We start from the raw sequence: 22,240 nt of genomic DNA on the forward strand, positions 1-22,240 counted from the left end.
ATACGTGCAGGCTTTCATTGCAGCCCCTTGCAGTGGCTGTTGCTCTGGTGCTGACGCTGCCGTGCCCAATGACTGTCCGCCTTAGCAGCAGGCACGAACACCCGTGGCACACACGGGGACCGCTCCCCATGACCTGCCTCGGCTTCTTCTGCAGTGAAATGCTCTGGCTGTGGTTTGTGGGGCTGCGGGATTGGCAGCATGCCCATCAGCAGCAGCAGAGGTCATGGAGGTGTCGGTAATCATCGGCAGCAATGTCAGGACACAGGGAAAAATAGTCTCCGAAGAGATGGAGCTCCTGCATCCCTGGCCTGGAGAGCAGAGCAAACCCCTGTGCTAGCAGGAGACACGTGGATCCTGCCTGCGTGAGTGAGGGCAGCCATGGAGCAGCTGAGTCTGGCCACGTGGAGCAGAGAAAAGAAAGAGCGAGCCAGACCCGAGGGCTCCCTCTGTTCCATGTGGATGTTTCTGACTCCATGCTCCTTCCCTGCCTGTGTCCTGGTAAAACCAGCTGGCCTGCAGCCCCTCTCCAGCCGTCAGCAGGGTCAGCAAGCGCTTTTCCCAGGGGAGGGAGCTCGGTGGGCTCACATCGCTGGTGCGCAGCCTCTGAAAGAGGTGGGTTTCACATTGTCTGGTTTCTCTTTTTGTAGCTGTCCCTCCCAAACTGAAGAAACTGAAAAGCCCAAACGTTCATGTCGGTGAAAAGATTTCACTGAAATGTGAAGTGACTGCTGGCAACCCTCAGCCATCCTACAAATGGTTTAAAGATGGCAAAGAGCTGAAGAAGAGCAAAGACATCCGGATCAAGTATGGGAATGGGAAGTAAGTATGCTACCGAGCTGCTGTGCCTCCGCTCACTAACGCTGTGTCTGGGTCCGGGGACAGTCTGGCTGGAAGTGGTGCTGTGCTCTCCGAGTCACTGCTGAGCGACACTGAGATGCTTCCTCTGAGTGGCAGGACCATGCGCAGCCCATTTACCATGCTGGGGAGAGTGCGTGAGATTCCCAGTTTCCTCCAGAGTAGCAGAGCAAGAGGAGCAAGGCGTGCACAGGACAGATGCTGGGTTTGTAGACGGGGCTCTCCTTTGGTGACTGTGTCATGGGGATATGTCAGTGACCTGGGGAGAGAACTCTTTCTCTGCTGGCTGTAGACTGGTTGTAGGCAGTCAGGTTACCTGGGGTGGATCCTGCTTTGTGATCAGGGGTTTGAGTGCAGAAGCTGTTCAAACTCAGCATTCGCCCCACCAGCCAACAGGGCGTGCTTAAATGTGGGAGGAATTGCTTTGTTCTCTCCTAAATTTGGGTGGATTTGAAAGCATCTATGGCAATTCCAAGAATGCAAGACCACGCCAGGGTACAGTCTGGGTAGGGCCCGTAGCCACCCGCTGAGGTGTTGTCTCACGCAAGACCTTGCGTCGCTGCGCCCAGGGCCAGCTCCATTGTGGCTGGTGCAAACTCCCCATGCAGCGAAGCTCTTGGGCAGCTGCCCACAGTGAGTGTCATCTCAGGGACCGCCTCGTTCGGGCAATGCAAAAACACCAGGAGACATTGGCCCCAGTGACTGAACTAAGGGGCTGTCACTGGAAATTGATTTAAATGGATCCATGTTGATATTTTACAAGGCCAAATATTTACATATGATGTGTCTTAAAATTATTCCATAGTCATGGCTATGCTTACATGTATGTATCCTGACCTAGCCAGCAACAAAGTCAGCTCGCAACTGCCTGACCCTTTGGAAATCTTGAAACAAATTCTTTTCTGAGATATGTTATGTCTGAGTGTGTGAAAAATAGCTCATCTCTTCTCATTATGGACTTGATAGAGTATTAATTTTTAAAATTATAAGCCACTACAACATCAGTTAGTGCACAAATGGGTTATTGTTAATTGCTCTAATTTAATTTCAGTCCTGTTGGTTTTGATTTCAAAGTCACACCCAAAATGGCTGGCCTCCTTCATAATAACTGTGGGATCTGCAGCTGTTTGGGATGAGGCAGAGAGGTGGTCAGTGGAAGGCTTAGGCTGGAAACACCAACAGATCCAGGAAAAGTGTCTCGTATCTAGTGGATGCGGACTGCTCAGGAAGGGCTGTCTGGGCTTGCAGGCAGCAGAGGTGGGGCAGAACTGTGCCTTCCCCTTTGCCCTGTTGCCCTCAGTATTTCTGTGGCCCTTGTCACGGCCTCAGTTGTTTACCGATGGGTGCTGGAGCTGGGATGCCCTGGAGGAAGGTCTGCACCTCCCACTGCAGCCAGTCGTGGGAAGCCTGCTGGTCCACCCCACGCGGACACTGCATCCCTGCGGGCAGGCAGCTTGTGGGACCCTGGGGTCCTGCAGGGATGCTGGGGAGCTATTTCCCTCAGAGCTGGAGAGAAATCAGCCCCAGACCAAACACTGAGCAAAACTCTCTGGGGAGGGATCCTGGTGATGGCGAGAAGTGCCTCTCGCAGCATTTCCCTGCTGTGCTCCCAGAGATCACAGTCCTTCCTTGCTTCCTGGCACCCTGTGTCCAGCACGAAGCTGTGACAGAATCACATCCCACCCACCGCAGTGCAGGGGGGACACGCACTCCCTGGGTCAGGGACATAAACATATGGAAGAACGTTGATCATCTTTCCTCAGGACACTGCTGTCAAGTCATAATTTTGCATTTACCAGTTTCCATGGCAACACATTGGCTCATAGCCTGCCAGTGACAGGCCAAAGACATGTGCGTGCTAGAAGTGCTTGCTGCTGGCAAAATAAGCCCAAGGATAAACATTTTAAAGAAAGCTGAGCACCTGCCTCCTCCAGTGTCTGAAGCTCCCTCGGCAGCAAAGGTGTGAGCCCAAAATGTCTCCCACTGAACTGCCCCCAGAATTGCTTCCCATCCCTGCTTCTGCTCCCTGCTGCCATTAAAACATGCCATTAAGTGGAGGGGTTGCCTGTCTGGGGCTGGGGCCTGGCTACAGAGACTAGACTCAAGCAGCTGTGGAGCTGGGTCAGCTCTGAGAAGATAACCCCGTGTTGACCATTTGCCCCTTGTTGAGCAGTCAGCAGTGCAGGAACACTTCTCCAAGCAGATCTGGATGGGTCTGTGCACACCCAGTCTGGCATCCTCAGCTTTCAGGCTCTCCTCTCCGCTGGCTTTGCTAGGTCTCAGTGCTTGAAAACACCTCGAGGGCAGAGTGCTCATGGGCAATGGACCTGCCTCCTTCTGGTCTGAGTTGCATGCAATAAACATTAAAAATTGCTCTGTGGATGCAGGCTGAGGATTGAGGGAGCCCTCATGACTTTGCATATCTCTGTTAAGTAGCTAGTGGGGCTGAGATTAGTAGAGGGATCCAAAACTGGACATGGGATATGGGTGTACATCATTACTTCCAGCTTGTTAGGCGGGGACTGCGGGGAAGGATAAGCATCCTAAACTGTAAAGGTCAGAAAGGAAGTCTTACTCTATGATGATTAATCCAAGAATAATGGGGTTTATACATCTGGCTCCATTTAGAGATAACACTGGTCTCCAGATAATCCTCTGCTCTTCCCTTCAGTTCAGAGTAGAGTGGCCTTTCCAGAGGGCTAGAAATAGAGCACTGGGGAGGGACTTTCATAGAGAAAGTACACAAGGCAAAACGCTTCACAGACGATGCAGCACCTGGCCAGGTGCACAGGATCATTTCTTTAAAAGTTTGATCCAAAGACCTAATAGAGTTGTCTGCTGGATCCAGGCAAAGTGAGCCCTGCCAGGATGTGGCGGTGTTGTCCATAGTGTTCCCCTTGACCCTGTGAGTCCCCAGCAGAACTTGGCACAGCTCTGCATCGGACTCTTTGTCTGCCGCTCTGCAGTCCTTAGACAACATGCAGAGGATTAGGATGGGAGACAAGAAGAACCTGGTTGCCCTCTGTGACTCATTCCTCTACCACTCTGTGTATGGCTTTCCTCCCTGTGTAATATCTCAAAGAGCCTTGAGATGTCTAGCTAGAAAGCATGACTGAAGCCCTTTTTTTTGTGATCAAGTTTTCATCTGATCACACTGACCTTCCTAGAGTTGGAGATCTCTTTGAAAATAAGGGAAGTATATGTTGTAAGGAGGAGAGGAGCAGTTAACTGCCTGTCAGCTCTTCAGCTTTTCCATCAATTGTCTTCCCTCTTGTTTTTTAAACTTACCGGCAAAACTTCTGGTGCCATCAGGCAAAGGAGTAATTTTTTTTCAATCGGTATTTGCTGGAGGGAGGGGAACAATTCTGATTCCTCCTTTCTGAACTGCATGTTCCATCTGTAATTAGTAACAGGCTGGGGCAAGCCTGGCTTGCACGAAGAGGAAACTTCTCTTTAAGGTGGAAGAAATTATTGGCTGGAATTTTATCTCCAGCACAATTTAAATAAAACACAGTTGATGGGGAACCTAGAGAAATTAGCCAGAAAGAATTGCATGCAGTAGTGGAAGTACAGCACAGCGAGTGCCTCTCCCTCTGAGCTGCCAAAGTGATACCGTTTTCTGCTGAGTGTGTCTGAGATCTGATCACGGCCGCTGGCTCCCAAGAAGTTAAGGTTGAGTTTTGACTCTCTGGCTATCCTGGCAAATGGTCAAATGCCAGTTGTGGAGAAAGCCAAGGGAGTTGCTGTTTGAGGAGGTGTAGAGAACCTACCCCACCTCAGGCTGTGCTCAGGGCTCAGCCTTGAGACACGTAGATCTTCAGCTGGAGTCAGAGGGGGTCTGAGGAGCCTGGTAGTCTCCAAGCTGCAGCTGTCCTTACAGCCGTTTCTCTTTGTGTGCTCTTTTACCAAGAGAGATTGCTGGGGTGATGAAGTAGGCGTATCATTAGATTGGAGAGGGTTGGCAGTTCAGTTTGGGACAGGCTGACCATATGACATCCCTTGGGAGTAGTGTCCTACTTTCAGTATCACCAGGAATCCCTATTGTTAGCCTGTAAGTGGAGCCAAGGGATACCCTCCTCTCCTGTTTCTGTACAGTAGTCCCCCAGGCGATGCTAGTTGGGGCAGATTCATTGCTGGGGTCTTCCTTGTAGAGCTCCCTGCTGTAGATTATTCCCCACCCACAATGAATGGGGCTGTGGTCTTCCCTGTACAGCTCACTGCTCTGGAATGAAGGCAAAAAAAATAATAATGCCAAAGCAGCAGGGGAAAGAGAGTGCCAATAAAGATAAATGATTTCCTAATTAAGCCTGGAGACAAGGAGGGGCAAAGAGAACTGTTGAAGCCTTGTGGGAGCCAGAGTGAACCCAAGCAGGCTATACCACCGCTCTGGCAGGGGTCTTCAGGCTGACATTTTTAAACAAAGGAAAAAGCTCATTTGACAATGGATATTGCAAGAGCAATTCCAGATGCCTTGAAGCTAAGACTCTTCTCAAGCACCGGTGTTGTTATAATCACCAGGGGAGCTTCTGCCTTGCTAACTCTCACGATGTCATTATAACTCTCCAATATTTGGGATTTGGTATTAGCTGCTGAAGGCGCTTTATTGGAGGGGGGTGTGAAGGAGAGCATCTCCTTTGTTTGTCTGTTGTTTTAAAGGAAATGATGGACATCATCTTGGCCAATGCACCTGGGACTGAACCAGGGAATTTGAGAACTGAAAGGAGAAGCAGTTGGGTCTTGAGCTAGAACAATCCACCAACTTTGCAAGCTGGGGCTCCTAAGAGATTCAGGGAATGGGCATTTAATCAAACTTCACTGAGTTATAGTGGCTACACAAGTTACGGCCAGATGCTGGGCTGCTTCCACTGATGGTGTGTGCAAACTTAGAGGTGGAAGGAACTTTATGTGCCTGAAATTTTGTGTGGTTTTTCCAGCGAAGTTGTCTGCTTAAAAAATAAATAAATCTCTCCCTACAGACCTTAGCCCACTCCAGTTGCAAAATGTCACAGATTAGGTTGAAGCACTCATTGACACATTAGCCAAAATCCCATTCATCCAATTTAAGTTAAAATGCTTTGCCTTGGGGGGAGGGCTGAGGCTCCAGGAAGTTCATCTGGGACAGCACATTATATACCTGAATATACCAGGTATACATGAATTTACCAGGTCCCCCTGGCATTACATAGGCACTGGTGAGGATCTGTAATGCATACCAGTTGCAGAATAATGACAGGAAGAAAAGAATGACATGCATCACAAAGGCTCCAAACTCAGAAAGGAACCCCAAAACTGTAACTCAATCTCTTGCACAACCCTGTGTACCACCATGGTGATATGTTTTGCAGAGCTTTTGGAGGGGATGTTCTCTGTCCATCTAAAGGTGCTGTCCCTTTCCCATGAGCTCTGTTCCCACAAATGCTTTTTCTGATCTGAGTATTTGCAGTCTGGGTCTGCTCATCTCCATTCCTGTGCTCTGCACAGGGCTCCCCCCAGGCAGCTGCTTTTACTATGGCACTTCCCTTCCCTCTCCCCTAATTGACTAACTACTAATTGGTTTTGCTTTAAAGGCCCTCTCAGGCCTTCCTCCTCAGCTTCTGGCAATCCCTGAAGTTTTGGTCCTGCCTCTGATTTGCCCAGCATATCAGCCTCCATCTAATATGTGATATGCTTCCAAACTAGGACCTCTGTGACTTCTCCTCAGCATCACTGACTGCTACAGAAGGAGCTGAGATAGTGAGAGCTCTGCACGCTGTCCAGGCTGCACACTGACTGGGATGTCTTGTCTCTTAACTGAGGTCATGTGCTCTTTGCGACAGGGAGGTATCTGTTCCACATCTGGTGCTAGGAGGTCCCTGGCTCTTGGGAGCTTGCTGGTGTAGTCTGGTGAGATATCACAGTGAGCAAGGAAAGAACCTGCTCTGAGCTGTCCTCAGAGTACTGCTCCAGGATCTACATTTTCTGAAAGAAATTCAAATGCTAGGGTTGGAGGAAACATTCATGGAATGGATCAATTGTCTTGAATTGCAGGACGAGTAATACAAGGGACCCTGCACTGACATCGGGTCTGTGCATCAGCCTTAACCCAAAACTCAGCTTCTACGTATTTATTGATTTCACGCCCTGGGAGCTGCCATGGACTTGCCTGGCAGAAAGAGCAGCAGCACACAGGGGTTGCCTCTCAGCAGAGAGGCTACAAAGTCCACTCCAGGACTGGTGTGTGGTTGCATTACGATGCCACTGTCAACCTACACCTCTTCCGATTGCAGGAACATCCGTGGCAATTCAGCGATGTGGCCCCAGGCTGAATTTCAGAATGGAGAGGGCTTGCACAAGTGACCCTGCTCTTTGGAGTGTACTTATCGATCTTTTCCCCTTCTGTTGACGCTGTGTGACCCATAAGGGAGTCCAGCTCTTGCTCTGATACCAGTGTCAGTGTCAGCTCTGCAGAGTGAGGACTGGTCGAGTCTTTCTTTTTAAAATCAGCCTGTCCTAAGCCTGGGCACAGAGAGACAACAGCACTGCTGAGCAGAGAAGGGCCAAATCTGCTTTTCAGGTTAGAACAGCACTTTAATGTCTGGGGAGAGGGGTAGGAGAGAGCAGGCAGAGGGGGTCAGGGGATGGTTGGTCCTGTCCTGGGCACCCACAAGGACATGAGCTGTCTCCCACAGTCCCAGCAGGTCAAACACTAAGCGGGGCAGATGATGGTGCGAGGGGAGGAGGACGGAGGACTTCGCCCACTGCAGAAGGGATGATGGCTGAGCTGAAAAGTCTGAACCTTCCTGTCCTTACCCCTCTTATTTGATTGCTTTGCTTGAGGACATTTTTCTTCCCCTACCCAATTTGGTGTTTCTGAAGCTAATCCTGAGCTAGCCAGATCACGCCCTAGAGTGTATAGCAGCCAGCATAGGGCCACTTGTTTTTCTCAAGCACTGCAAGGCACAGTCAGCTTGCCCAGCTCAGTTGTTCTGCTCTGTCACTGAAGGGCAGGGAAGCGATCGGGGTGGTTTCCATCTGGCTGTGCAGAGGAGAGGATGCTCCTGGCTGCCCCTTCTGCCCTGCTGGACAGAGGTGTTTTGCCAAGGCCATCTACACTCTGCTTTGCATTGCAGTCATCTCTTCTACCTGATTTTATCCCACTGTGTGCTGGGGAAGATGAATGTGTTCCCTGAGGCCAGGGCACTGAGAGCCCCTGCCCCAGCCAGTGGGGCTACCTGATGTTTGACGGTTGCTGGACAACGTGTCTTGACTGTAAGCTGAAGAATTGGACATTCTGATTCTTCTTGCCAATCATTAACCTGCTCTATCAGAACAAATGCAGTACCATGCAGAGTGCCAGGACAGCACATAGGGACCAATTAAATCTTTGGCAGGAGTATAAGCAGCACACGTTAGAGCAATTGCTGGCCTTTCTGCTCTCTGCAATATCGGTACGCTTCCTGCCACCAGCTCTCCGTGCAAACAGAGAGGAATGGAGTTAATAGGTAACCACGGCAGTGTATTCACTGTGTCCTTTGCAAGGGTCATGTTTGGGAATTTCCTTTCCCTAGGATCTCAGGTGTGTTTACTATGTGCAGTGTTCTTCATTGACAATTTAGGGGCCACATATGGTGTAGTCTTCAAATTCTCCTCATCAGCTAATTCCTTGACTTCTTTATTACTTATGTGTTAGCTACCCTATTTTTAGCAGACTGATAAAATACTACAACAGTAGTAATCCTAGAGCTATTTTTGTCCTGAATGATGCAGAAGCAGCTGAACTCACATAGGGAATGCTGAGTCCTCGGTGAAACGTAGGTGTCTCGGAGGCAGCTCGTGGCAGCTGCTGTCCTGCTCGCACACTCTGACATGAATGGCTTTACGAGGAGGTGACCTGGGAAGATGGTCCTATTTACACGTGGCAGTAGGGAAGAGGAGAAAAATGATTGAAGCTTGACCAAACTGCTGCTGGGAACATGACTCCTGTCATGCAAAGTTCCTCCTTGGCTAACGTGAAGTGCCTGTTTCTTTTCCTCTGAGTATACTGGAGGCTTCATGGCCCAAGCTCACATTTAGATATTTGAGATGCCTAAATTACAGCAGATGAGGCTGGCCTTCCCAGCCAGAATTTGCCAGGTTCTTTGTGTAGGTCCCGGCCAAGGGCTGATCTCCTTGTTTCCCACTGTAGTCTGGAGATTGGCACTGAAGAGGATGATTTACTCATTGCTCCAAACTGCCCTTTGTGGGACTCTTTCTCTTGGCCAGAAAGGTATTTTTGGGGATCTTCTTTTGGCCAGGCTGGAGGTCTCCTTGTGAATCCTATCCCCCAGAGCTTGCAGACAACATATTCCCCATGGCTTATTCCTCCACTGGCACTACAGGAGATAATTAGTGCGTGGCTAAGTCATATGTGCTGAGGGCCAGAAAAGACAATGAGGCAGTTTTTCCCCTGGAGTAAAGAAATGTCAACAGGGTTGCACTGCAGTGAAATGATGGGATCTGTCAGTGACCCGGGCCCTTTCACTGAACAAACAGCCCAGGGCAGTGCCTTCCTCCAGAGGAATGGCATCGTCTGGCAGCCAGGCATCCTTGTGAATGCACATGGCAGGGCTTTCCCAGGGGCTGGTGTCCCCAGGAAACACGCTGCCCAGAAGGGCAGCAGGGCACATGATACAAAACTCCTGTGCACAACGTAACTCCTCATATGCTGCTACTTGGTGTTTCTGTAAAAATGTGCCTCAGCCCTCAAGTGAACAAAGTACTGCCCTCCGGGGCAACAGGAGGAAGAACACAAACTTGAAAAACCAATTTCCTAGGCAGTTTTGAGATATTTCAGTAGCTCTTGAAGGTAATAAAATAGAACAGAGACGGACTGGTCATCTTTGTCTTTGCCACACGCAGATGAAGGAAGGTCTAGTCTCTTCTACATCCTTCAGTTCAGTTCTTCTAGTGCACAGGCATTACCCATGTGAATTAAAAGGCATGTGACTAATGCTGTGAAACAAGGTATTTCCCTGGCTGTTTCAGTGCTTCCTGGAACAGGGAAATTCTCTTTGCTGTGCCTATGCTCCACATTAAAACTGATCCTCGTCTCTACCCTTCATTCCCCTCCCCAAGTCTGTTACCTGACATGATACAGCACAATGTGGAGACACCATTGGTCTGGGGTATGAAAAGCAAGAAAAAGCTCTTGATTTTTCAAGAGAATCTTAGACTCCAGGAGGATTTCAACAAACTGTAATGGAAAATAAAAATAAGCTCTTTTGACAATACAACAGTCTTGCACATTAAAACAAAATAATTCTCTGTTTTCACCTTGATATAGCTGATATGCTATAAATACCAGCATTGCTTTTTATTCTTCTCACATTCCTCTCCAGTTCCAGGTAAAAGACCAAATGTCTCTCATCCTGCTCTTGGAGATGAATCTGTCAGGTGTGCCCCCTTTCATTAGCCTTTTCTGTCACTAACAACTTACTAGTTTGTATCTTTGGGACTTAAAAACCTTAATCTGTAAAAGATCACATACATAGGTGATATTCTAATCCTGTAGTGTATTTTTCCAGTTACGACGCACAGTGAAACGTGCTGTGCGTAGGAGGTTGCAATGCAGCCAATTATCATTAGAATATCTATCCTCTGACAGCTGAAGGCAGCGCGTTCATCAGTGCTTTCAGACCTGCACTGGCAGTTAGCCTCAGCATGCTGGTGTGCGAGGGTGGTGTTTTCTACAGGACTTTTGAGTTAGAGCCTCGCTCTTCCGAGCTGCTTTCAACACGTGCTGCCTGCCTGTTCACTCTGCAGCAATAGCTACAAGCCTGTCATAGGGTGGTTTATAAAACAAGTGGTGTGTTCTGTCAATGAGGGTTGAGACAGCCGAGAGAAAGTAATGGCTGGGGGCAGTCTTGTTGGAGTTGCATGCAGTGGTACCAGGAGCCCACCTCGCCCCTTTGCCGAGTGTTGCTACACCTGCCTCTGCGGAGGGAGTGGGCAACGTGATCCTGGACCGGGCACTGCAGCCCAACAGCCAACCCCCTTCATCGGGCACCCATCGTAAGTCTCCAGCAAGATGCAGAACCCAACTGCCACCAGGGCCCTGGAGGCCCTGAAGTGCTTTGCTGTCTCTTGGATGCTGCTGGACTCCCAAGGCATCACACAGTGAGGACCACAACGCCCAGGTTGCTCTCAGAGGCTTGAGAAAAGTCAGAGGAGTGTACAGCACTGGGAGTCAAGGCAGCTTTGCACCACTCTGAATCAGCCTCTTGTTAGGCACCCATGTCAGAACATGTTGGCCCAAATAACTGGCTTTGCACAGTGGATTAGGGGAGACCTAGGATTAGAGGGATTCAAGAGATCTTTGCATACTGTCAACATCCATTTAAAAATTTCTCCTCATGGGGCCTAAACTCATGCAATTGAACACTTGATCGCATCCAGTAAAACAGGGCAGCGCCTGTATCCTGGGATCTGTACCAAGTTGTCTCCAAGTGCTTTTAATTTACTAACATAACTAGTGAGATGTTCGTGCTGTGTCCTTGCGCCGTGGCTCCCAGTAGAACAGCATGTCAGGGTGTTAAAAAGATGCCAGTAAAGGACTTCCTATAGATGATGATTTGCACAGCCCAAAGAAAAGTCCTTCTCGGATGACACATGTAACATCGCAAATACGTCCAAAGCTAATGATTATTTTCCACGTAAGAGGAATTGTATTTGCCTTCAGCGACATAGGCCACTGGGACCTCTTTCTAAAGCTGGCAGTGTTTCCAAGTCTTCAAATAAAGTGACTGCATGACGCAGACCTGAGATAAAAGCTTGGGGTAGAAAGCAGAGAGATGTTTTCACAAGAAGAATACGCAGGATGGTTTTTGATAAGATGGGTAAAATGGAAGGAAACGTAGTAAAACAGAGGGTCTAATGTGGGACTCCCTGTGTGGTCTCATGAGTGGTATTCAGTGTGTGTTAAAGGCTCCTATAAAGTAGGCAACAAAAGGTTTTGCCTATTAGTCAGAGAGACATCCCAGAGAATGAGACATCGGTCATAGCTGGTGGGAAAGGCGATGCTCGTCTTCCCTGAAGTGCCACAGAGCTCTGCTGCAGGGCTGCTCCCTCTCCCATGAAGCAGGCAGCACAGGTTGTTAGGTGACACGGGCAAGCATCATGATGTACATCATCTTCTGCTCTTCCTAGGCACTTGTGGCTGTAAGGTGATTGCGTGCAGTTCAGCCCCACATGTCTGTAGTACATCGGAGTGAGTGTATTTCAGGGAGACAAAGCGCTTGCCCTATTTGTTGGCACAGATAAAGCTACAAGCTAGCTGTCTAGGTCAAACCAAGGGTTTTGATTTGCAGGCTGGACAGGGATGAGTCCCCCCCGACCCTGTGGGTGTTTGTGTTTGAGTGTGTGGCACTGCTGAACGCAGCTGGTGAAGCCCCGGACTGCTCGGCCTCCTTGCTGAGGAAAGTGCAGAACATGCATCTCATCTCCACATCTCCTCACAGGCAGATCCCACCATCCATCAGCAAAGTGGCTTTTCTCCAGTGCAGAAAGTCTGTGTGCTGGGGTGCTGGGACCCTCAGGCTCAGCCCCTCACGAGACTTTCTGTGCAAATGAGAGCAGGTGTCATACCAAACCATGGCAACACGCTAAGAGCAGGGGGGGTCCAGAAGGAGATGTTTATTTAGGAAATCATGGTGAATGTGATTCCTGGGAAGGGTCACATCCAAATCCTGACCAGGCTTGAGTCCCTATTCAGCTTGTGAGGTCAGGCAGCCCATCCTCTCAAGAAGGGGTGACTTAACGGGCAGTGTACCAGGGCCAGGAATGGTTATCAATTCATGAGGATGGCTAGCAATCGAGTAAGAAATGTCTGCTGTACTTTTCAACAGAAAGATTTCCAGACTGCAGTTCAACAAGGTGAAGCTGGAAGATGCTGGGGAGTACAGCTGTGAAGCGGAGAACGTTTTAGGGAAAGACACCGCAAAAGGCAGCCTGAATGTGAAAAGTGGTAAGTGGAGAAGCCAGCAAATGTCTTGAGCTGTCTGCCATTCAAGCAGAAAGCAGGAGGTTCTGCACATGATCTGTCTTGTATTTTGTTTCATGCTTTCAGGATATCGAGTAAAACAATCTTGGGAGATAAGAAAAATGCAGCTTAGCATAAATGTTTATCTTTGTTATCTGTCACTGGCAATGTGGTTAATTTACATTTTAAATAAACTTACAGTCTATGTATTTTTTTAAAAGGGTTAAGGAGGAAAGCAAGCTGGTGGACTTGATGTTTTCTTTTTTTAAAGAATTTCTGAGAAACAAAACTCACCAGAAGACAAGTAATTAAACCATAGCTTTGTGATGAGTGAAGTTGCTTCTGGTTTTCATCCTAGAATGTGGGCTCCATCTCTTAGAGCTCAGTGGATGGAGTCTGAGGTTAGGTGGTTTTATTATTACCTTGGTCATAATAATTACATTGCTTAACATGATGGTTTGGATGCACCCTCCAGCTCAGAAAGTCCCTACAGTGGGTGCCAGAAGCCGGGAGGGTGTGACTGGGGGAGGGATGACTCTGTGCAAGCTCTGTTTCCTAAGCTCTTCCTCCTGCCATTCACCACGGGCGCTGTGGGAGCCTGGGCTCTGGGCGCTGCAACCCCTTGGCATGATCCAGTTTCTCTGTTGTGCTCTTATTAGCATTAGCCAAATGTGAAGGTAACTTTCTCCTGCTGCTTTCTGGCATTATTTTCTCTGTTAACCTCTGCCTCAGCAGTGTCTGCAGTACTGAATCGTTTATTCTGTGAAGCTGCAGTATTACATAGCCTCTCCCTCAGTTACTCTGCCTGTAAAAACCCCGTGCTTGCAGAGTCTGGAGAAAGGCCACCCGTGCTCAGACCTCCATGCCTTCATGCTTCATATCTGTGAAGTTAGCCATACTGCTCTGCTGTGTTTCTTTCCGAGCACGATAGGAAAGGTGTCCAGAGTAAGCTAACTGACGCAGTGCCACTCCTTTTCTTCTGACTCACGCTCCGGCTGTCCCATCGCAATGTGAACTGTTCCTGTTTTGACTGGGAGCTGCATGTGCACCCCCCCTCCCCATGTGCAACGTGCACGGGCAGCATGTGCCTGCCATCAGAGCCCTGTCTGCCTCCTCCGCTAGCCCTTCCCAGTCACTAGCAATCCCGTTTCACAAGAGGAAGAGCATGATTGAGCAGTGCCTGCTGCAAGGCTCTGATCCTGCACCAGGAAAATGCACGTCAGGCCACTACAGCTTCGTACGGCCCCTTCCCACATGCACAGGTAATGGCAGCATTTGTCATGGTTCAGCTCTTCCTCCGCAGGAAGGCGTGCTGTCTGGCAAGGGTGGGTGGTTGCTCTCACTCAGATCACAGCGGGTATGAGGACACACGTGAGTTGTCCAGAAATGTGTTGAGACCTGAAAAGCAACCAAAAAGACCCAAAGATCTGGCCTGTATCTTTTCCTAGTGGGAGCTGCAGGCTGCAAGGTGCTGCAGATCCAGTAGATTGCCTGCTGTGCCCTGCTGTGGTGGTGTCTTGGTTAATCCATTTTCTAAGCTGACCTGCAAATCTGCCTTTGGCTTGCCACTCTCAGCTGCATGCACACGTCGTTGCTGCTATTTGCACGTCACCTGGCAGGACAGCAGTTGAATCCTAGTTGTAGTCCCTTGCAAAGGTAAACAAGATGATGATCACTGTAGGCTTTTGGCATCTCCCTCTTTCCTTACTGCTGGGCCTTCTTGGGACCTTAACAGCTTTCCTCACTTCTGCAAGCTCCCTTCTTCTGTGATATCTTTCAGTAGAAAACTCCTCAGGGCATCTGCTTGTCTCTGAATCCGCATGTGTGCTGTCTTCTGTCCCTGCCTGCATTCTTCCCCAGGCTCCTTAGCACTGATCCTGTTGTGGCTAAGTCTCAACACAGTGCTATGTGAAGCTCTAGCAGTCTATAACAATCAAGAGCAGACACGTGAGCTGGCATCCCCTTGGAGCCTTCCCCTCTTTCCCAGAAGCTCACGCCAGCTATTGCTGTTTCTGTATGTTCTGCAGATTTATATTCTGCTTCTTTACTGCTGCCCTGTCACTGGGAACCTGGTACACCTGCCTGTCCCAGGCAGGCTGGCTGGGACTGATGCTCTGGACTGTCTGCTGGAAGCACGCTTTCTGACCTGACCCTTAGTAGTATTGTTGGAGGTCCTGTAATGTTCCTGTGATACAGGCGAGTGAATCCAGGACTGGGAAAAAAGGTCCTGAGCTAACACCGCATCTTGTGACACAGAGACACGAGGTCTGGGGACATCTCTGGGTGCCCCTGTAGAGAGGTGACATTGCAAGAGGTGTCCTGAGCTGTTGAGGCTTGAGGTGAGCTGTCCTGAACGAGCAAGGAGTCCTCAGCCCAACATGCCAGTCCCCTCCAGGGGTGCAGAAGCCAGAGGCTGAGGTTCCTGAGCCCACCTGAGTCCTGGCTGGCAGAGAAGGAAATCATACATGAGCGCTCAGGCCCATGGACATGAAGGTCTGAGATTCAGTCTCTGCTAGTAAAAATTTCTCAGCCTGATGAGGCACCATTGCCATTGCAAAGTGCTCTTTGCTCTATTCCACTACCACTTTTTGGTTTATACCAGTTTCAAAAGAGCACCTTTTCAGCCATGCAGATCTGTTGCAAATCACCAAAAACACCACACTGAAGAGATTTTCCTTAGAAAGACAGTGGCTGCAGTGCACTGGCCCCTCGTCACTTAGAAAATGCCCATCAGCCAGACCCATCACCTCACCTCTCCTCTGCAGTTCTGGAATTTCCACAAAATGCCCAGCTCAGAAATAAATGCTTTTGCATTGAAGAGCTTTGGGAGGGAGTCGATTTCTGAGGAAATGCTTCTTGGTTTAGTCAAAACATATTGTGCTTTGGTGCTATTTTCAGATTTTTATTACTTCGAGGTAAATTAGATGCTTTCTTAGAAAAATGCCCCATTTCCCAGTTCTCTTTATTAAGCAGTCTAATATGGGTATCACATGGGCATGAGGGTGCAGCTGAGATGTGACACTTTCTTTTTTTTCCTCAGAAAATTTCTAGACACCTCCTTAACTGACACACACACACACACACACACACACACCCTTTGTTAAACACTGCAGGAAAAATCAAACTGTTACCAAAAATTCTTTCTGCTTTTACCTTTTCATGGTGGTCTCACCCCCTGTCTCCTGGAGCATGGGCTCCTGGTGCTTTCTCCTTTGTGCATCTGGAGGGAGGTGAGGGGCTTTGATCCAGAAGGAAGGGGCTGTTGCTGCCAGCAGTTGAGTAGAGCTGGTGACTGTGGACATTGGACTTTCCCAGTATCCTGGTTTATAAAGAGGAAATCACTACATATGTTCGGCTCCCGTATTGCCTTGGGCCATGGCCTTCATCTGTTTCGTGCTCCTCCATCTCTTGTACGAGCATTACTTTGTGCTGCAGAACTGCACGTACTTGTGGGGTGGAGGCTCTTCAGATGATCTCACCTTTTCTTAAACCCCACATTTTTCTCACAGTTTTGTTCTGTGATCCCATCTTTGCACTCTCGTGGACGTCAAGGCTAAGAAAACCTCCCACAGTTTCGCTCATCACCTGCCAAGTGAATTCTGAGCCATTTCTGCCTTTTATCATGACGGAGCCTAATGGCACGAGGCCTCTTACAGTGAGGGGACCGGTGCCTGGTGCCATCCCTCAGGGGCACTCGTTGATCTGCCTTGTGACCCATCCGAGCGTACTCTAACCAGTACTAACACAGTGATAGCCGCCCCAGCCCGCGCCACCCAGCAGCACTTGCTCTTGTCCTCCTCCCTGCAGTAGCTAAGCCCACTCTTCCCTGCTCAAAACAGATATTTTGTTCACTACTTTCTTACCTTAATTTCCCCAGGAACAACGAAAGCACCACAAGTCTTACCAGCCTCAGAAAGTAAAATAGTTGTTATGGAAGAAGAGTGTAAGTACCTCTCCCTCTGCTCCCCCCATATAGCTTCTTTCCCCTTATTTGTTTTGTTTTTATGAGACGCTTTGCATAAATGCTTTGTTGCCTCCTGGAATCTTTAATCGCTACTTCTCTTTGATTTCTCCCAAAGCCACTGATCTTTCCCTAGATCTTTCAAAAAATATCATGTATATTGCTGGTGCCTATCTTAGAGAGGGAGAGGCTGATAATTATTGCAACAGTAACTTGAAGAACATGCTAGTTTTTTAATTGCAGCTAGATTTTAAGCATTCCCAGCTCTTTCAATACATGGGTTTATTGATACTTGTAAGATGTGCTTGTTATAGCCTTTGATTTGGGGAGGTGGGGATTGGTTTGGGTTTGGGGTTGGTTGGTTTTGTTTTTGTTTTTGTTTTGTTTTTTTGAGGATAGGTGAGAAAACCAAAAGAGGCTATAGGAAATACAAGAAAAAAAGACGTGAATCTTCTAAGCATAAACCATAAGAAAACTGCAGAAAATACGTCTGCGCCCTGCTGTCGCATTGTTCTTTGAGTCTCCAGAAAGCAAGAACAGATTTCCCAAAGAAGTTTAATTTGATTTAATTTATGGAAGTGCTTTTTAACATTCTCTCCTATTCAGTTGTCACAAATGCAGTAGAAAATGGACACACAAAAATAAAAATCAAAACATGTATACAAGCGTAGATATAGAAGCCAGGTGCCTGGCCGTTGGCTCAACTCTTTTTGGTGGAGGGCATTATTTCTGTGTCAGAGACACCGCACCACCCAGACAGCATCAGCACGCTGGACAGCCCACCGGGATCCCATCCAGGCGAGCAGGCACCCGGAGAGCCGAGGACCAGGCGGTTATTTTGAGATCTGTGCTGTATTTCCATCCCAGCTGCTCACGCCCAGAGCTGACAGTGCAGCTGGCTGTGCCTCTCTGTTGACAACTCAACTTTGCAGATTTTCTTCCTTGGAAAGCTCAATCTTTTATGATTTTAAAGGAAATTTGATTGCAGCCACAGCGGGGACTGGCCAGATATTCTTTAAAAGCTTTTCTGATTAGAAAACTGCACTTAAAATTTGCTCTGTGTTGTGCTTAGCCTTCCACTGCACTGGGGACATCATGCTGAGATGTGGCATCGTTAATGCAATGACCAGGATTTTTCATTTATGTTCACCAGAAGATCCATGCTACATATTTGCATCACATTAGATATATGATATTTTCACTAAAAGCCAAATTTCAACAATAGAAAGGAGACTGGCCAAATGTCATGTGGTTTGCACAGAAGTTTCTCCTTTTGAAAAACGTCTTTCCTCTGTGGAACATCATCCTTGACTGTCTGGTTTTTTTTCTTAATGATGTGAAGAGATGGTAAAATCTCCAGAGTTAATGTTGTCATTGACTTTTTCATTTACATTCCTTTTTTTATGATCTCTCTCAATTGTTTTCTAAGTAACACATAGTCCCCCTGATTTTTATGGTTACTGATGATCTATCATAGAATTGCACATATGTATAACATATGGGGAGGTAATGAAGATGGTATGAGGTGTGATGATCTGGAAACCTGTCAAGGATCTCATTCTTGTAAAATTGTTGCATTTCTTTTAATTATCTGTATTCAAAAGCTTGTCTGGCACCTGTAGGTTGTCCCACCTCTCATTGTTTCACTGAAAAATTGTAAATGACCCACTGGAGTTTAAACACCACGTTGAGAAAGCACCATGCAAAGTCGGTGGTAGCTGCAGTTCCTGGGAAGGAGAGACTTCCTCGTGCAGGCAGCTTGGTCACGGCACTTGGTCACTGTTGTTTGGCCCATGGTGCGAGGCAGGCATCTTACCAGGCAGGCTGGGCAAGGGTGATGGACCCTACACCTCAAGAAGCTCACCATGTTCACCCCATGGCCCAGAGAGTCCCTATGGGCAAGGGGATGAAACCCCATCACTCATATAGCCCAACGTGCCTCACACCCTGTAGCTCCTAGCATATACATTTTTAACTAGAGTTTTTCCTGAAAGTCCCAGTTCCTTCCTGGATATTCTGTTCTTCCTTTCTACCCCTGCCTTGGGAAAAGGAGTGGGATAACACATATTTCTCCATTGGAGCACTGTTAAAGCCTTTCTACGACTAGCAAATCCTGCCACATCCTGACTTACCCCTGCCTTCCTCCTCCTCTTCTCTGGGCACTGCTGCATCCTTGACACAAGGCAGGTTTACACACCAGACAGCACTCAAAATGCAATCCAGCTCTCCAAGGTGTTCTATCTCCGTTCTTGGGTAACTTTTTTCTCTGAAAGCATATTTTTTGTCCCACTGCCTTCCATCTCAGCACCTTCCCATGCCTAGCTGACACCTGACATGAGGCTACAGAGTGCAAGAAGGCAGACTGGTACCATAGATTTTTGGGAACATCTGCATTGTTACGGTGATGTGCATGGGATGTCTTCCCCAGCTGCTATTCCCTTTGCCTGCATACTGGCTGGAACAGGACCTCTGGTTCCCTCTGGCAGGGGCACTGTTTGGTATGGGCCTCACAGATCTCATGACAGTATGGAGAAATCCAAGGATCTCATGATCTTTCTGGTGTACAGACAACCCTGATACCAATCTGGATCTGGAACTAAAGACAGCACAATTGGGAGATCTGGGATCTGATGGCGCTGCATTTTGAGAGCTATCTGGATTCAAATCTGCCTTGCAACCTTGTCCAGCCCATGTGAATGAAACCCTGTACTTGGGGTGAGTACTGGGACTCGTGAGACAGAGAGTTTGGGTTTCTACATGGTACGTGCATGCCATGGGGTACCACTCAGCTTCATTCAGTGGTGTGGACACCTTCAGATGAGCTAGAGCCGTTGAGCAGATGTAACAAGCTGGACCATGGAGTGTCATGAGTGCTAGCCTGGTCTTAGGGGTGTAGTGTTGATCTTAATATCAGCTTTGGTTCACATGGTCAAGCTAGACTCTGAGGGCCATATTCAGAAAGGAAATCTGGTGTCTGGAAAAGTCTTTCCATGATGCTGCATATTTTGACGTGGTACTACAGTCTTACACCTTCCTCTGAGTATATGCTTTTGTTTGAGCATTGTCAGACTAGAGCAGCCCTAGAGATGCTTTCTTCAGAAAGCACCGAGGCTCAAAAGAGAAGACATGCCTACTACTTGTATCAAAGAGTCTTCCTATTGAGCTCATTAAGCATGAGATAGTTGCAGTAGCCTGATCTGTAGTGAAAATGTGTTAATTAAGACATGTTGTTTTCTGTTTGTCACAGGCTGAGAGTGTGCAGTTGGGTGGTCACAGTGACTCAGCTCACAGGCAGGGACTTGCAGGGATGGGGTAACTTGATCATGTGCCCTGACGCAGAGAAAAAGGTCCTTTATGCTCATTTCAACATCCAGGGTACTCAAAATGGTAATGTGATCCTGTCACTGTGCAGCCTGAAGTAGCTAAACAAGATTCGGGAGTCTGTGGCTATAGACCTGCTTGGTAAACAGAATAGGAATCAGTGTCAAAGTTTAGAAACATTTTGATGGAGGTAAAAATGGAAGAAGGTTCAGAGCAATCCGTAGGGCATTCTGAGATGGAAGGTTTATGCCGGACAAAGATACTAAAACCTTATCAAAGTTCCATTTTTTAAAAGCTAAGATAATGTTTGAAATCTCTGAAAAGGTCAGGTAATCCCATTTGCTTGTTTTCTGCGAGTTCCCCTCTAGCTCATTTCCTTGACTTCAACAAACAGATGAAGTCTTGAGGGTAAAAAGAGAATACAGGCTGGGTGGAGGAAGCATGGTTTAGATACCATCAGGATACGAGAGGATCCACCAGTGATGGGCAGATGCTCTAAACCAACATGTGAATCATCGCAGCTGCTCACCTGGATTCTGATCATGTCCTCTGTCTGGGTCACTGTCTAGCTAATCTGGTTGAGTGCCTTCACTTTACTAGCCTATGTATGCTGGCAGCGCTGGCTGGGTTGTCTAATCTTGCTCTACGGGTGCTCTGCAGCAGAGCAAGCTTTGAAATCAGGTGAGAAGATGAAAGAGGGAGAAAGAGTCAAAGAGGCAGTGCTGAGCTGTGCTGGGAATGTGAGGATTGGGGAATAATGTGAGGCACCTGAAGGAAAGCTGGGCTCTCTGGATTGATTTTAGGGGCCTTTACTTCAACTGCTGGGGATCACAAGCCCTCCTTGAAGTCACTTTAGAGATCCCTGTGGGAGGGTAGGGTGAAACAGGCCTTTTTTCTCCAATTAGAGTCTAACACTCCACACACCAGTTTGGGTCCCCTGATTTCATAGCTGTCATCTTGGTGATGTCTGTAGACTCATTGGTTTAGACTCATTCAGCCTCTCCCTCTCCCATTTAATACCTTCCCCAATGTATGGCTGTGTGATGGAAATGTTTTCCCTACTTTCTCTCTCCCAGGTGACATAGGCCTGGTGGGCTGCCATGGTTACAATGGCTCAGTGATGTCTTTACTCTGATGTGGTTTGTAGGTCCCATCTGGTCACATCTAGTTGAATCGAAGCTTCAGCATATACCACAGTAAGATGTGGCATGTAATTAAGGTTCAGCCAATTCCTCCAAACCTTGTCTCAAGTCCAATCTGCCATGGCCTTTACTGGGTGGCCATGGCAGACCTGCACATTAATTGTCTGGTCAATCTCTTGTCACTCCAGCCTGAAGGCACTGTGCTCTCCTGGAGCCAGCAATGCTACAAACGTGAACGTGGTGCTGTTGGTTTGAGCTGAAGGTGTCCAGCCAGCCCGGAGCACACGTAGAACAGGCAGAAGTCAGTCAGCCAAGGGCCATGCGGACAGACCGGTTTTCAATATTAGACTAAAAATAAGTCTTTGCTGAGATAATTTAAAACCCACAACTGGAGGTGTGGTTGATAATTGAGTGGAGCCTGCATGCACGCAGGCATGGTACCTTGAGGTGTACGTGTTGGAGATCTCACCGTCAGTCTGCAGAGACAGCTGTGTCAGTGTCAGGTCGCAGTTGTTGCTTATTTTGCACACTGTGTGTTTTTTAAGTAGTCATCACACCTACTACTCCAGATGCAATGTAAAGACAGGCCGTTGTGACTCTGAAGATAAAGATGGGCAGTATGGAGTGGAGCATAGGATGGAAGCTGATGTCCCCTGGAAGAACTGAGGCTGTAAGCCCAGCGTTCGGAGCAGGAGGCTGTGTACCAGGAGATCTGCTCTGTATGACTCCATTGTGTGAACCTGGCATGTTGTTTCACTTCTTGGGCTTCAGCTGTCCCGCCAGCAAAGCACTCGTGCTGGCACGGGCCCTGCAAAAGGCTTTTTAGCTTGTTGAACAAATCCTCTCATTGAAGTATCATGTTGCTGCTATTACAATTGATGATGGGGATTTGGGAAAATAAAAATGCTGCAGTGCTAACGTACATTCTGGGACCTTGTGGGAGGGAAAAACATAGGACGGGCTCCT

The 22,240-nt window shown here is 48.1% G+C and overlaps 1 protein-coding gene across 3 annotated transcripts in view; it reads left to right on the forward strand.

Moving 5' to 3' along the window:
- Positions 1–22,240, forward strand: part of NRG2 (neuregulin 2) — a 173,101-nt gene that overhangs the window by 107,495 nt on the left and 43,366 nt on the right. For 2 of the 3 annotated variants that reach the window (XM_075766571.1, XM_075766570.1), the window contains exons 2-3: positions 648–819; positions 12,717–12,835. In XM_075766571.1, coding sequence (XP_075622686.1) covers positions 648–819; positions 12,717–12,835 — 291 coding nt within the window. Of the gene's footprint in view, positions 1–647; positions 820–12,716; positions 12,836–16,727; positions 16,794–22,240 lie in introns of all 3 variants that reach the window. The other variant, XM_075766569.1, reaches the window with a different exon arrangement.

The sequence above is a fragment of the Balearica regulorum genome, chromosome 14, assembly GCF_011004875.1.
Source record: "Balearica regulorum gibbericeps isolate bBalReg1 chromosome 14, bBalReg1.pri, whole genome shotgun sequence".
NCBI lineage: Eukaryota > Metazoa > Chordata > Aves > Gruiformes > Gruidae > Balearica > Balearica regulorum.